General features: G+C 37.4%; 2 protein-coding genes across 3 annotated transcripts; both read right to left on the bottom strand.

Annotated features, from left to right (window-relative positions):
* Positions 1-617: 617 nt before the first annotated feature.
* On the bottom strand, positions 618-2,923 carry LOC132170919 (transcription factor PHYTOCHROME INTERACTING FACTOR-LIKE 15-like). Its single transcript, XM_059582076.1, has 6 exons — positions 2,755-2,923; positions 1,830-2,673; positions 1,631-1,717; positions 1,480-1,545; positions 1,284-1,349; positions 618-1,168 (listed from the first exon to the last, which is right to left on the bottom strand). The coding sequence occupies exons 1-6, from the start codon at positions 2,808-2,810 to the stop codon at positions 827-829; spliced, it is 1,461 nt and encodes a 486-aa protein (XP_059438059.1). The 5' UTR covers positions 2,811-2,923; the 3' UTR covers positions 618-826.
* Positions 2,924-7,072: 4,149 nt separating this feature from the next.
* On the bottom strand, positions 7,073-14,358 carry LOC132171346 (meiosis-specific protein ASY3). Of its 2 annotated transcripts, none has more exons than XM_059582640.1 (11): positions 14,192-14,358; positions 13,338-13,424; positions 11,187-12,731; positions 10,937-11,090; positions 9,683-9,823; positions 9,501-9,564; positions 9,237-9,386; positions 9,103-9,161; positions 8,876-9,010; positions 7,911-8,002; positions 7,073-7,342 (listed from the first exon to the last, which is right to left on the bottom strand). In XM_059582640.1, exons 2-11 carry the CDS (start codon positions 13,368-13,370, stop codon positions 7,271-7,273), a joined length of 2,445 nt encoding a protein of 814 aa, XP_059438623.1. In that variant the 5' UTR covers positions 13,371-13,424; positions 14,192-14,358; the 3' UTR covers positions 7,073-7,270. The 2 variants fall into 2 exon arrangements, with proteins under 2 accessions (XP_059438623.1, XP_059438624.1); XM_059582641.1 differs by having other exon boundaries at positions 11,199-12,731.
* Positions 14,359-15,017: the final 659 nt, after the last annotated feature.

Genomic DNA, 15,017 nt, shown 5'->3' with positions numbered 1-15,017 from the left:
AGACACTGCTACATCAACCAAGTAGATAAAGGTAAGATGAGGGAGGGGGATAGCGCGGTAATATGTAACATTACTCGTATAGTCTTATATCAATAGCTCAATACAACCCAAACCCAACAATCGATTAGGATCCTGCGCAACAGCCGCTCTATTGGTCTCAAAAGAGAATCGCCTGCGCAACAGCCGCTCTATTGGTCTCAAAAGGGAATCGCCTTCTGGCTGAAGTTTGCCGATCTGGGCAAAGCCAAAACCTACTACTCCTAACAAGTTGCTGGTTGCGAGAGATGCTCAAATTTCATGCTTTTGCTACTGTTGAGCAACAAAATACAAAAATAAAAGCAATCTGAAGAAAAGAACCAACTCTGCTTTCATTTCCTTTCCTTTGAATTTAGCGCTCCTTATTGTAACTGATAGCAACAACTATTTCATCCTACAAGCTCTCTCTCTCTCTTTTTTTTTCCTTATTATTTTTTTCTTTTTCCAAGGGAGCCAAAGCTTGTATTTTATGAATCCACGAAGAAACAACACATGATCATGGCCGTGATCGGCTAAAGATCACTGCCATCAAACCAATTGGATTCCAACCAATCAAGCTACTTGCCCTTTTGCAGATCGTGGGAGAGAGTACTAATTAGTAAATACTAATCTAATCATTCGAATGTGGCATTAGAAATTCTATGCTTTCCTACTTATATTCACTTTCCTCAATTGCTTGGGGCGGCGTGTCCCCTCGCAGGCTCCCTTTCATACTTAAAAGGGGAAAAAAATGCTACCTGAATTAATTGAAGATTGGATCTTTGAACATTATGTATTTGCATTCTTCATATCATTTCTGATTGGAATCCTTTGAACTGGTTAGGGGAGCAGAAGCAAGATGTTCCCCAAAGGCGGCAGCTCCGGGGATGCCGGGCGCCACAACTGTTTGTGTAGCTGGCATTCCAACCAAAGGAATGAAGGGTGAATGTGAAACTGACATGGGAAATGCTTGACCAGGAAATCCAAGCATTTGAAATGTGGGCATTTCTGAAGTAGGGAACTGTCCTCCTGGGTTGCAACCAATTCCCATACCCATGGGAGAGAAATGTGTCAAATGCGGTGCACACATATGTTGCATCATAGTAGGTAGCATCATTGGAGGTATACAAAGGCTACTTCCCATTGACATAATCTGCATCCATCAAGACAAAAGCTAATTACGATCGATACGCATACATGTGACTTATATATAATTAATATACCAATGCATTTGAAGCTAGCACAAGGCATATATAAGAAAGATTTACCTGTAGTTGAAGCTGAAGGGTTTTCAAATACTCAATGGCCTCATCAAGCATTGAAGCTTTATCCACCTTCGAGACACATAAAGCAGATACAATAAATTAAGCAACATTTCAAAAAAAGAAAAACAACTTGGAAACTCGTAATAAAAATGTGAACGGTTAGGAAGGCTTTGAGCTGAATTTTAATGCAGATGCCAACCTTGTTGCAATTAGGTATGAGCTCTTTTAATGCACGCATCTTTTTGTTAATTTTATCTCTTCGCCTCTGCAGATTATCACCATAAATATATAGTTAGACTCTTAATATCTTTCTCTTTTGGTGTGTGTTTGTTCTTAGTGGCATCACTCACCCTTTCAGAGAAATTATGAACTTGTGCAGTTCGACTTCTCTTAGCACTTGTACCGCTTGTCAAACCCTGATGAGGCTCTTCAACCTCCTGCAGCAAATTAAGTTTGGAGTTCTTAAAGCCTTGGAGACAAGTGAATCCATATATAGAAAGGAATCATGAATATTCATGAATCGGGAGGGGGAGATGGAGTGACTTTTACCCTTGTAAAATCTTCGCTGGGATATGCCGACTCCTCAGTGTCCTCATATGTCCTCCTCAAAGAATATGATGCGTCATTCGAAGCTCCAAACGAGCGTACTGAAGAAGATGCAACGGGTGGCTCAGCAAACTTGTTGATATTGGGTTTTCCAGCTGCTAAGCTTGATGTTTGGCCTCCAAGCTGATCGCCAGATTTATGATTCCTATGCCCAAAAACATCTGCCTGTGGTTGATTCTGAAGACTAGGTGGTTCAATCGCTGCTGCCTCAGCCTCAAGGGGGTTGCTCTCATCTTTCCCATAATATTTCAACCCATCAACTCTTGTTGAAACCACTCTACCACATGTCGGCCGGCTTCGACTATTTGCTTGAAAACGAGCCGCAGGTCTTAAGTCGGAAAAATACACTAGTGCCCCACGCCTTCTATCATGCTGATCCACTGACACTTGGGTCTCGCTTGAATTCACTAGTCTTATAAGCAAATCTGATGCTTGGCTCTGCGAGGAAGATGGGTCCCCCTTCCTAGAGCTATTCCTAGAGCTACCAAGCTCGGGAATCCCCCCCCTTGCAGACCTAGGCTGGGAATCTGTGGGACCCAAATTGAATTGATAACCATTTGGTGAAGAATTGTTATGGGTAAATTTGAGATCAGAATCCCTGTGACCCATGAAACCTGAGAAAGTGGAGTCATTCGAAATCATGTTTCCTCCATTTTCTGCCTGAGCATTGGAAGGGTATAAGGAAGAAGCAGTGGTGCATGAATGACCCTTCTGGGTTCTACCGGATCGACCTCGCATATGAATCTGACCATTTTCCCACACCAGCTCCACAAACTCATCCTCAGGCCTGCATAGGATCGAGGAGACCCGTTAGAAATGATTTCCCATGAAATATGAAAAGAGAAATTAGATTAAAGCAAATTATTACATAGAAGCTAGAGTAGCCAGACTGCTCCTCATCGTTGGTCGTGTTGGTTCAAGCATCGACTGATCCTCTGCTATTGAACGATTATTGTCGAAATAAGATCTTAAAGTAGAAGATCTCAATATCCTCCATTTTTGTTTACCTCAACTCCTCCTCCTCCTCCTTCGTTACCTTTCTTTGCTTTCTTTGTTGGTTAAAGAAGCCGGAGCAGGCCTATAAGTAGCCAAAAACAAAGGTAAGAGAGAGTCAACCAAATTAAAGTAGAGTTCCACGTGGGCTTGATTTATAGGCCAAGACATCTCCACGAGGACCACGACCACGACATTCATCCAGCTCGCAAAGCTTTCACCACTCGAATCCTAGTAATCCACGATTCTCCTGACACCATTTAAACACAGGTTACTCTGGATTTAGCTTACATATGCTGTGCATTTTTTAAAATCTCTTCTTATTTTCTCATTTTTATTAAATACTTATAAAAGTTAGTTAATTCTTAAAGAGCAGTTTAATTGGTTGAGAATTATGTTTTATAAAACGGAGGTCACTAGTTTGAATTCTGTCTCTTTCCTCTTATGTGGACATGTAAAAAAAAAATAATAATAATAATAAGTCAACTTTAAAATTTAATCTTTACTATTGATTAAGCTACATCATACATACTGTTATTTTAATAACAACAAATAAGCTGGATCCGATTACTCTTAATTTGAACCACAATAAACGCCAATGAATATTCATGCGATTCTTATATGTGAGCCCACCGGATTTAAGTTCGGTTTTTTAATATGTTTTGAGGATATCTTTTAATAAAAGTATTTATTAATATTTTTATTTTAAAAAGAGAAAATAAAAATAAATAAATAATAAAAATATATATATATTTAAGAGTGGACCAACCATCTTTTATATGATATAGGGGTTAGGTGTTTATACGCATAGGGTGGGCTCATCATGTAACGTCCTAATGTATTGTCAATGTACAAGATCTGGACCCATTTTCTTGGACTTTAAGATTGAAGAAGAAAATATGGATGAGTAGCTTAAATATCATTTCAGGAAAAGAAAATGTCCATCATGAAATCATTCTCGTAATTTATAAAGTAGCTAGGATGCGCGTTTAACAACATTTATTTTCATTCACTCATGATTGTTAGTAGCAATGGGCTAATTTTTTGTTGTTTAGCTAAAGGGATCAGCTCACATCAAGTTGAATTGGCTCCTCTTTTTTAAAAACAAATTGTGCCTTAAATATTGGCACATCAGCTGAAATAAAATTTAAATTTTCAAAGTAGTGGACAACGTTTAGTCTACCTACACCGAATCGTCTTAACCAATCACCCACGTACACCTATTTTTCCTTATCTTTTATGCTCAACGCCAACTATCATAATCATTGCCTATTATATATTAAAGTGGACTCAAGTCTATTAACTTAAGTTTTTTGGTTAAAAGTTAGTGTCCTAATGTGTATATTAACATACTCTTGTTTAACTCTCTTGCCGCCTCTCTCCCTTAACAGTATGGTCCCCATACGCTCGCACGCGGATCACATGTGTTGGTTAGTGTCTTGCAATCGCCTCTCCCAATCTGCTCCATCCGTCATTGCTGTTGTTATTTTTTTATTTTTTTGGTTTTTTATATTTTTCCATAGTTTCCTTAGTAGTTCTCTTGTTTTCGTTATTATTATTATTATTATTATTATTTTTTTGTGAATTTTTGTCTTCTTGGTCTTATTTGGTTTGTTCTAGTTGATGAGACTTTTCTAGTGTTATCTATATGTATTGTTGGTGTCTCTCACTAGGGGTGGGTAAATTAATTGGTTACCGATTACCGAATTTAACCGAACCGATAGTAACCGTAACCGATAGTTATCAATCGGTAATCGGTTAAAAATTTTATACCGATAAGCTTATCGGTCGGTAATCAGTCGGTTAATAATTTGTTATCGAAAAACTAATATGACCGATAAGTTTTTTATAATTTTTAATTTTTTATAATTTTATATTTATTATTGAAACCAAAACGACATCGTTTTGGTTTTTATTTTATATTGTAGTGGATCAATATTAAAAAAAAAAAAAAACCTTCAATAAGCTATTTTAACCAAAAATATACCCCAAAATAACTAATTTTTAATAAGCTATTTTAGGCTTTAGCCCAACAAAACGTATTTCAGCCACCAAAATAATTAATTTTTTGTCAAATTAGCAACCAGTTAAAAGCCCAATAAAAAACCCACAAAAAAACCGATTTAACCAATCGGTTAACCGATTACCTATATAACCGATAATTTTCGGTAACATTTCTTATTGGTTGGTAATCAGTTAAGATTTGGTTAACCGACAGCTTATCGGTTACCGACTAATAAGCCCATTAACCAAACCGATATGACCGATACCCAGCCTTATCTCTAGCTGATGGCTTTGATCTGGCTTCCCTTAGTGCCTGTTCTTATTCCGATGAGGGCTTATAGTTTTTTTGTGAGATTTTAAGAATAGTTGAGAGACATTTTGAAGTCTATGTCTCTCTTGCATTTTCTACCGCGCTCATTTAAGAATCGGAGCTTATAAGATCATTGATCCAACAATAAACTTTCCTCCTTAACCTTTTTCTGTGTTTGTTTCTATAATTTTAGTATTTTTCCCTCCATCCCACGGTGTAATACATGAGACAAAAAAAGAAAAAGAAAAAAAAAAAAAAAATCCACTTTGAATATCAGGATGGGAACAAAGGGTTCGGTTTGGCACAAGGAACAGAAAGGAGCCCTATATCCGCTGATGCTCTACGATATCCTAAATAATTTTATCTTAGTTTTCTCTCTTTCCAACTACTCAACAAAACCACTACTAAGGAAAGGAATGATAGAGACATGACATGTTTGTCGTTTTCACTATATCGTAGAAGTTGAGCAAGACTGGGAGAAAGGTCCTACTATGATAAGGACACAACTAAAAGACTGTCCCATAAGCCCACTTATGGGAATTTACGATAGCCCTGACAATAAACAAAGGATTTAAGATACCCACGTGGACCATGGGTCCTTGGACGTTTTCTTGGCGCCCCCACTCCCGCTGTCCAACATGGTAGCCCTACCGCCACGAGACACCGTTTCCTCAAACATCAAATCAAACTCTGAGTCTTGGGGAGAGAGCCATGAAAGAAAAGCGTGTCCTTCACGTGCTCCTTCCGTGAGATTCACGTGCCTCACAGTTTTCTTGTCTCCACCTTTTTCGCTCCACAGTCCACACGTAAGTACAAACCCACCCAACCAAACAAAAGGGCCTTTGATTTGGGAGCGTCGTGTGCGCATCTTGTCCACAATTTGTGATTAGTACTTCGTAATGACTCATCACCAAATAGTACCTTCCAAAAACAGACAACGACTCCCCGAATTGCCAATGAGGATAAATACACGACAACGAAAGCGAAAGAGATACATGGTCCCCAATTCCTTTGCTCTTTTGGTTTGGGTGCGTTGTGTTTGCATATTGTCCACAATTTGTGATTACTATTTCATCACGAAATAACTTCTTTTTTCTTGGGGCTGATATGTGCAAAATGACGACTAAAATTTCCGATATTATGTCATCTGCTGTGTGAAATGGCTTTACCTACTGATCATGAAATGGCTTCTTCCTGCAAAACCCTCAAATTTTTCAAATAGCATACATTTGAGAATTGTAACAGATGAGAGATTGGTCTCAACTGCTAAAGTCCTGCACATCTTAGATATCTATTGAGGAGCCTCTCAAAAAAAAAAAAGAAAAAAAAAGGTCTCGAGATCTACTTTTTTTCCTAAAAAGCTAATTAATTCCATACCAGATTCTGAGTATTCAGATATCGAACCAAAAGAAAAGTAGGCACAACTTCTCATGAGAGGTTTGAAGACTTTGTGGCGTCTAAGCAACGATAGCAAACACAAGCTTCTCGGCAACCTTGTTAAGCCCCACTACAAGTTCAACGCAAATGACATGGAAGACAGGCTACATTGACATGTAGCTTGGAAGGCAAATTTGTTATCATTCATTTTAAAGTTTAAAGTTTAAAGTACAAGTAAAAGGAATCCCCCAACTTCCATAAATACTTTTATCTCAATTCTAAAAGAGCTGATACGAGGAATTACTACTGGCTTAAATTCAGATGGTGTTTCGTTCAAAAAAGCATTTACTCTTTCTTTCTTCTTTATGGGTGGTGTGATTTACAATTGCATTGATACCGATTGCAGTCTGATTTTGTTCGGAGAATTTTTCTACAGGAACAAGGAAACCTCCCACACTAACACCATAGAATCACGAGGCCAATGTTACTGGGCATCTAGAGAGAACTGAATCGTCTGTACAATTAAGAGTATAATTGAGGAACAGTTGAGAGAGATCAAAGATAAATTTCTAAGCATGAGATGGCAATAGGACAATACTGTTTACCTACAGAAATGCAAATTCTAATCATCTATGACTATCTTCAGGACTCTCTAACTCTAGGCAAAGTTTCTGTTACCTATATAGCAGAAAAAGTCATTTCAACTTACGATACCCTCCTTCAAACACAAGGATATCACGTGTTTCAGTTGGAGCATCTTTCTCCTTGCCAACTGCAATGAATTTAGAACAATAACGTAAGTTAAACTATTTACAAAACCACTGTGTATTACTAGTTTTGTGTGCAATTAAGTACTAAAGAAAGTCATTATAAAAACAGAAAAATTAGAAAGCTGGTCCCAGTTGAAACTTGAAAAGTAAGAAGTTTAGATGTTCTAGCTTTGCAAAATGCTCATTGCAAAGAACAATATTTCACACAGTAAAGCAACAGATTGCTTTTTATTGTTTTGTTATATGCGCACCAAGTGGGTTTTAAACCTACGACCTCACCCTCCATCCTATTTTTATTGTTGGAGAAAGTCCCCTTTGAGCCAGATTATTGGCGTCAAAGAAGAGCAGCAATAAGAAGTGTCATTCAAATGCTTGTGTTCTGAGCAACCGATGGTGAAACCTGCTGAAGGAGATTCCAACCACCATATGCAACCACCAACACGTATATTGTGCTCCCTATATAACTATCTTACAAATAAGCATGCAATACAATATCCAAATAACATTATGCACAGAACGGTTAGAAACCCACTAATAATTTATATATGTAAAAAACAGCACAAGACTTGCCTCGTGGATGGCTGTGATTCTTCTCTTGGCATCATTAAGTTGGGTCTCAACTGCTTCTTCCGCTTGCAAGAGACGCTTTCGGTGTGATGCTTCTGTTGATGAGAATTAATAAAATATACCTGAATTCTACATAAAGTTTGTCTACAATGCCGATGCACATCCTTATCAAGTTTATAAAGAAATAACTGCTTATACTTCTCTTTTTTGATTTTTTTTCCTAGGAGGTACCTGTTTAAACGTGGTTTCCACAGTATTGTTTATGGTTTTTGACCACTTGGTCAGGGTTCAGGTCCATGAATTTTTGTGCATGATATATTGCAGCCATACAAGCAGAGTAACAGGCAGCCATGCGACTTATAATTACAAATGACAAGATGCTAGCAAAGGTGAGTAGATTATGTATATTTACGTGAATGCAGCGACAAATTAAATAAGGTGTACGTATATCCAGTCAAAAGAGGATGTGACTACTGTGTTTTGCATGGGATTTGAAATACTCAGGGTTGTATGCATTAAAATAAGTTGCCCTGTTTTCTGTTAGAGTGAATATATGAATGTTTGTGGAATAATATGTAATTTCCTAAGAGTATGAGGAGTGGTATGTAAACCTTCTAGAAGAAGGCTAGCTGTCCTCCTATAGTTGTCATAGTACCTAGAATATACTTGTCTAAGGCTTCTATTTAAATTAATGAAGGACGAAGAAGGGGCTATGTTAAATCAATAACTCCATTTCATTTTCCTTTTCATTTGTCTGAAAGTGTTCATTTTCTGTTTATGATAAACAACCTCATATGATTCATACATTGAACTACCATTGACGTGCTTGTATGTGTATCAAATCAAATTTTCAAATGTATGACTTAATAGGCACAGTTTGACAGATCATACCAACTCAAAACATTGCACTGATGAAAATTGAAACAATAAACAAAAATGCACATTAACAACTATAAGATTTGCCATACTTTGTTTCTCCACGGTTCCCTTAAGCTCAATGTGATGTGCTTCCATCCCTTCAAGTGTGCTTCTGCAATCCTGGAGATATTGATTAATATCTTCTTTGAACTTTTCATGAATCAAATTCAATTGTTGTTGTTGCTCTGCATGATAAAAAATATCTCTTGTTGAGATTCATCAAAGCAGAATATCTCCACTTCCAAAGTAAAGGTCTTGCCAATACAAATTCTGCTACCTTCAAATTTTGCTTCCAATCGTTTTCTTTTCAATTTACTGAGGCTTGTCATTTTCCCTCTGGAAACATTATCAAGATTTCAAATAAGAAACTATTATCTTTAGCTGAGAAAGCTATCAATCTGAAATACTCACACATCTGTCTGAATATGAGCCTCAAGGTTCTGCAGCTGCAAATACATCCCATCAGCAATGGACATCAGAATTTCAGATGATTTTTTAGTAGTCTCTGACTTAATTTTGCTTTGAAGTTTTTGTAGTTCCAAGGCAAACAGTTTGATAGCCCTGAAACATTGAAAAGGAAACAAAATCAACCAAATATAGATAGCAAAGTCAGGAAAGTATTCTACATTTTAAATGGGAAGTTTTATGGTTTTGAATAGCAGGGAGAAGCAAAACCTCGACATTGCATCGTCTTGGCTTTGCTCTGAAGGTTCTTGGATCCAATTACTTTCTCCAGTTTCTGGATGTATTTTACAGAGATGAAGAAGAAACTTAATGAAAAGAAGCATATAATAAAAGATAATGTTTGTTAGACGAAACAAAGTAGCAAAATATATAGATATATGGGTAAGCCATGCCTTTTGGAGAGGGTAATGTGGGACTAATATTATCAAATCTAATGCCTTCACAGGTTCGGAGCCTTTTAGTTGAATGAAGCATGAATTTTGGTTTCTCAGCAACTTCAGGTTCTGGAGACAATGTATCTCTTTCTCTGCAATCTGCAGATGACCATTAGATAAGCAGACAAATTATCACTTAGAGAAACACACACAGAAGAGAAGAGATGCATTTGATAGTGCCAGACACCATAAACAGTGCATTTTGGTCACAGCTAATAACATGTACTAGTCAGTTGAGCTTGAGTTGAAAAGTAGGAGTTAGGAGTTAAGTTTGCATCCTATATACATCTCTTGGATGTTACAGAAATTTTTTTCGTTAAAAATTAATCTTCACTTTGGCCATCTCCAATTCCACCAATCAAGAATTACAGGATTTATGCGACAAATACATAACATGACAATAGCACTAGATACAATACTGTTCATGTGGAAGATGCTATGTCACATAAACACATCTAAATATCAATCATGTTGTGGGACCATTTGTTAAACAGGATCCTTTTAGGAAGCAAGATGTGTAGTTGCCTAGAGCCTAGTAGTGGGGATGTTAATGAAAGGTTTCAGCAGACTTATTCACAAGGGGTCTATTGCCCACTATTCAATTGAGATTGAGCACCACTTGCACATCTAAGTAGTCTCAATTCTCATTGAAACGAATCTGCCAAAGGTTCAGAGATATAATGGTTTATCTTATTAGATCATCCATGTGGCAATTACTGAAACAACTTTCATTTTTCTCTTAAACTGACTGCTTTCTAGAATTTCACATTACATAAAGCACCAAGCACCCTGCTCAAAAGCACCATCAAGAAATTTAAAAGAAGTTAGCAGCTGCATTGTTTAAACTTCCAACTTCTGAAAGTGAGTCATAATTCAGACAATCTGTTATAATCATGTAAGGCAGAAGCTAATTAAAAATAGTAAACAAAACTCAAATTCCAATTTTGTCTACGATGTTGTATGATAGTCGTGCTTATTACCCAACTCAGTTACATTAATTTTATAGGATAGAATTCAACTTTTAGCTTCTTGTACTTTCTTGTCATATATATCAAGTTTCCATGCACACGAATCCCTAGTTCAAGAAGATAAAGATGAGTGCACTAGAGCTACCCTTTTTATATACAACTTATTTTAAAATCATTTGTGTAAATGAATAACTGCATATGCATTTATCACAGATCTAAAGTAAGCCTTTACAAGTGAACATACCACTATATGCTTCATTGATGGATGAACCCTCTTCCAAACTCTCACAGTCCCTCTCTTCAGCTGATGATTCAGAAAGGCTATTTTCTGTATCTTTCTCTTCAGTATCAGCGGCTGCTTCCTGGGGTGGAGAAAATTTTAGCTCCTCTGCATCAACCTGAAGTTCAATAAGGAAAAAACAAAAGGCAGAAAGACGAATCCAGCTCAGAAACTAGAACTGCAACTCTATAACCTCTCAATTAATTGAGGATACAGAAAACCTCGCCTGTGTATTTGATTCATAACGATCTGGTTTTGAAGTCCACAAATTCCTGAAGCTACAAATATCTCCCACAGTAAATATTCTCTCTGCTGGTGCAGGATTGAGAACACCATGTACCATTTGGTCCCTTTTTGGAGTTGAGGTAGGGGCATCATGTTCCAGTTGGTCTGTTTTCGGAGTTGAGGCTGGGGTAGAGCTTGAGACGGGTGTTTTAAATCCAAATGTTGGACTCTGGAAAGTTCCTTGTGGGTCTATAACATTCGTAAAAGATTGATTAGCAATGTCTTGTAGGTCCGCTTTAGCTGGACTCTTGAAATCCATCTGCTGATCTGTCCTGTCTCTCAGTGGTGAACCTGGTGATAGATGCGAATTTTGTTCTAGGATTTTTTTCTCCAGTCCAGTGTACTCTCTCTCGTCATGAATATCTCCCATTTTATTGCTAAGTGAAGATGTTCTCTCAGCAGGTAGCATCGTTTCACTCCTATAACTTGCTTGCTGAATCTTATCTGCAATATCCTTTATAGGGGGGAAAATCTTGGGCGGCTTGATTCTAGTACTCTTTTTCTCACTCTTCTTCCTCATAGGTTTTGAGGACCCACCATTCACAGAAACATTTTCTCTCCCACACCATCCTTCTTCTAAGGAGAAGATGTTCTTCTCTTGATGCTTCTGTATGTAACTAGAGGGTGGACCACATTTAGTCACCTTAGCTTGCACTTTTGATGGAGCTCTTTTGCGTGTCAAGGAACGAGTTACTGGTCTCTTGATAGTATGATCAGAACCTTCAGAATCAGCTTCTATTGTGTCTGAATTCTGTCTAGGCCTGACAACTGTAGCACCCTTTTGATCAGAACTCTGCCCTAGCTTTAAATTATTGGTACCAACCTCATGTCTCTGAGAATTGGAATGCTGATTAGGTGAAGAAACATTGCCCAGTATCTCCCAGAGCTTCATTCTCAAAGTTTCAGTCCTGTTTTCTGTTTTATCTGATTTATCTTCTGTCACCACTTTATCTGAGACGTGAATTTCTTGTGCAGATGCAAAAGAAAATTCCTCAACCCTCCCTGTCGTCCCCTTCTTCACTCCCTTCCTTTTGCAGGTAACCCCATCAAACTTCTTCTGCTTGCCATCACCAGACTGTAAAACGGATGTCTTGTTTGTGAAAAACTGAACCGAATATGTTGCTTGTGCATTGTTTTGTCCATTAAGCTTATTATGCGTGCCACTAGTGTCTGGTTGGTCAGCACGAAGAACAGTCTCTGGGGAAGGTGCCTGTTGGTAAAGTGATCTTGTAGTAATCCATGGGGAACTCTCCTGCTCTGGAGCTGTGACTTCTTTTCCCTTCTTCTTTACTTTTATGGAAGTTTCTACATTAAGATTCATCCTTTCTGCACTCGGAATTGCAACCACATCTTCCTTAGCAGCTCCAGATCTTCTCTTAGCTACTGAGTCAGCCATAACTCCAATAGATATCTTCCTAGATTGGCTGGATGGATGATAATTGCTTCCAATACTCCGACGGTCACTGATTTGATCCTGAAATATGTTTTTGCAAAGGTGTCAATTTATCCGTTTTTATTAAGAACTTGTCGTGGTTGCAATTCGTCACATTAATTCAGGTGTGCAAATCACAATTCCCTTTCCACTATTTTCTTTATTCCTATGAACTTTAATTTGAATGTAAATGCCAAAGAGACCACTTCCCCTCCCTCCCCAACCCCCCCCCCCCCCCCCCCACACACCCACACACCCCAAAACCGTAATTAAATTAAATAAGTAAATATTTCTGTGAAAGCAATGTTTTCAAGTAACACGGAACAGAGACTTCAATCAAACCCAATATTCATAAACAGATGCAGCCGTGATGAATACAGAGTAAAACCAAAACATTCATCAAGTATAACTTACGTGAGCAGTTGCCATTATCAAAAATCAATGAAAGTGATTATTTATGCACTAAAGGACATGGCATATTCCTAAGCTAATGAATATATACAATCCCATTCACCAATAAGAGAAATAAAATGCTGGGACCAAAATGTAAAGCTTATAGCAGTTAACTTAGCTAAGAGACAGAATAGTCGGGTTGAAGCACACCTCTATCAACATTAAAGTTCAAAGTCTAAGTTAGTGAATGCTTACATCTCGTTGATTTTGCGATGCATCAACCTCCATTTCTCGCAACTAAAACAGAAAATAAACCAGATTGAAACCACCAGCAGCTGTGACCTGAAAGTAACCAAAACAGTTTAGATGAAGAAGCAAGTAGGAGAAAAGACAAAAATCCATAATGCTCAGTTTGGTTACTGAGAAGAGGCACCAAACTCAGGTAATTTAAACCTTAAATCTTCTACAACTTTTCAAAAGGTTGCTCCTCGGAATCCAACTTCATACAACTTCTTGGCTCACTTTAGAATAATACGTTTCCGTTCTTTTTCTTTTAATTAGAGATAAAAACAAAATTAAGCATAAGATTAAAAACTAACTCTCATTTCTCATGACCAGGTTTCTCACCAACTAAACAGAGTGATAAAGAAAAAAGAAAATAATAATTAGAAGTAACTAATAAAGTCCTCGTACAATCAGCTACGAACCAACACAAATATGCACAAGTAACCCTAGTTTCCGCGACCTTTTCTTCTAGCATTTCAAAAGTACTGTTCTATTGATGTAAAACATCAAATACAAAAAGCCGAAAAGCCAACGCAAATTCAACTTCAGGAGTTCAAAATCCGTCAGGACTTTTAGGTTCTCGATCTCACACATCAAACACATATACACACCAAAGTTTGCGAGCAAGAAAAATTGAACAAAATCAACAACACCAACCTCCAACGATCGTAGATCTACATTTCACACCAAAGAAAAGAAAAAAAAAATCGAACGGATACAAGAGCATAGACAAAATGGTCTGCGCAAAATTCAAGTTCAAACTAAAACGAACTGAAATCAGAAAATCTTTTTGATGACGAGAAGCCGAGAGAAAAATTGCTTACGGCTCGTTTAACGAGGGCGGAAGGCTAACCAAAGAGCTCCAATTTTTGAAAATTTAGACGAAATTTCGGAAGCAAACGATCGCAATCGTAGAGGAATACATAACCTTTAGAGGGGAGAAGTCGCGATCGCCAATTTTCTTTTGCCCCAATCAAAACAAGAGGCGGGAAATTTATAAAATGTGAGTATGGTTGGTCGCAACGGCCTGTGAGCCCTATTTTACACGGGGTGCGCATTGCGCACCGCCACCTTTAGGTCGACAATTCAAGTATTTCCTCAAGAAAAAACAAATTCAAGTATTTTTAGAATCCAACTTACACGGCATCTTATTAGAATTTATCTTAATTTAAGTGACAATATATAATCACTCTGAGAATTAGCTTAGCCGACGATCAAATAAGCTTATATCTCATCACAAGGGAGTTATATTGTACAACATACAAGTTACCAATTGAAATAGATTAAGGATCATGACGCCCTAGTGGGATTTTTCTTCTTTTTTTTTTTCATAGGAATAAGCCAAGACTAGCAAAAAAAAAAAAAAAAAAATCAACAAAATCCTAAATGCGTGTTTTTTTAAGGATTGGGATCTCCAACAATTTGCTATTTATGTAGGGTTCAAAGATGGTTAGACTGCCAAAACTTATTTGAGTAAATGAATCTTACATAGACTCTATCACAAATTGATAAAAATCTCAACCCGTTTTCTAATAGAATAAACTAAAATAAAACACCAAATTTGTTATGATGGTGGTGTCCTTTGGATACATAGCAATTGCATCACTTATGAGTGATAGTAATTTGATATCCTTTCTAAACATGACTAAC

Source organism: Corylus avellana, chromosome ca2, assembly GCF_901000735.1.
Source record: "Corylus avellana chromosome ca2, CavTom2PMs-1.0".
NCBI classification, from domain to species: domain Eukaryota; kingdom Viridiplantae; phylum Streptophyta; class Magnoliopsida; order Fagales; family Betulaceae; genus Corylus; species Corylus avellana.
This window is presented reverse-complemented; position numbering and strand designations above follow the sequence as displayed.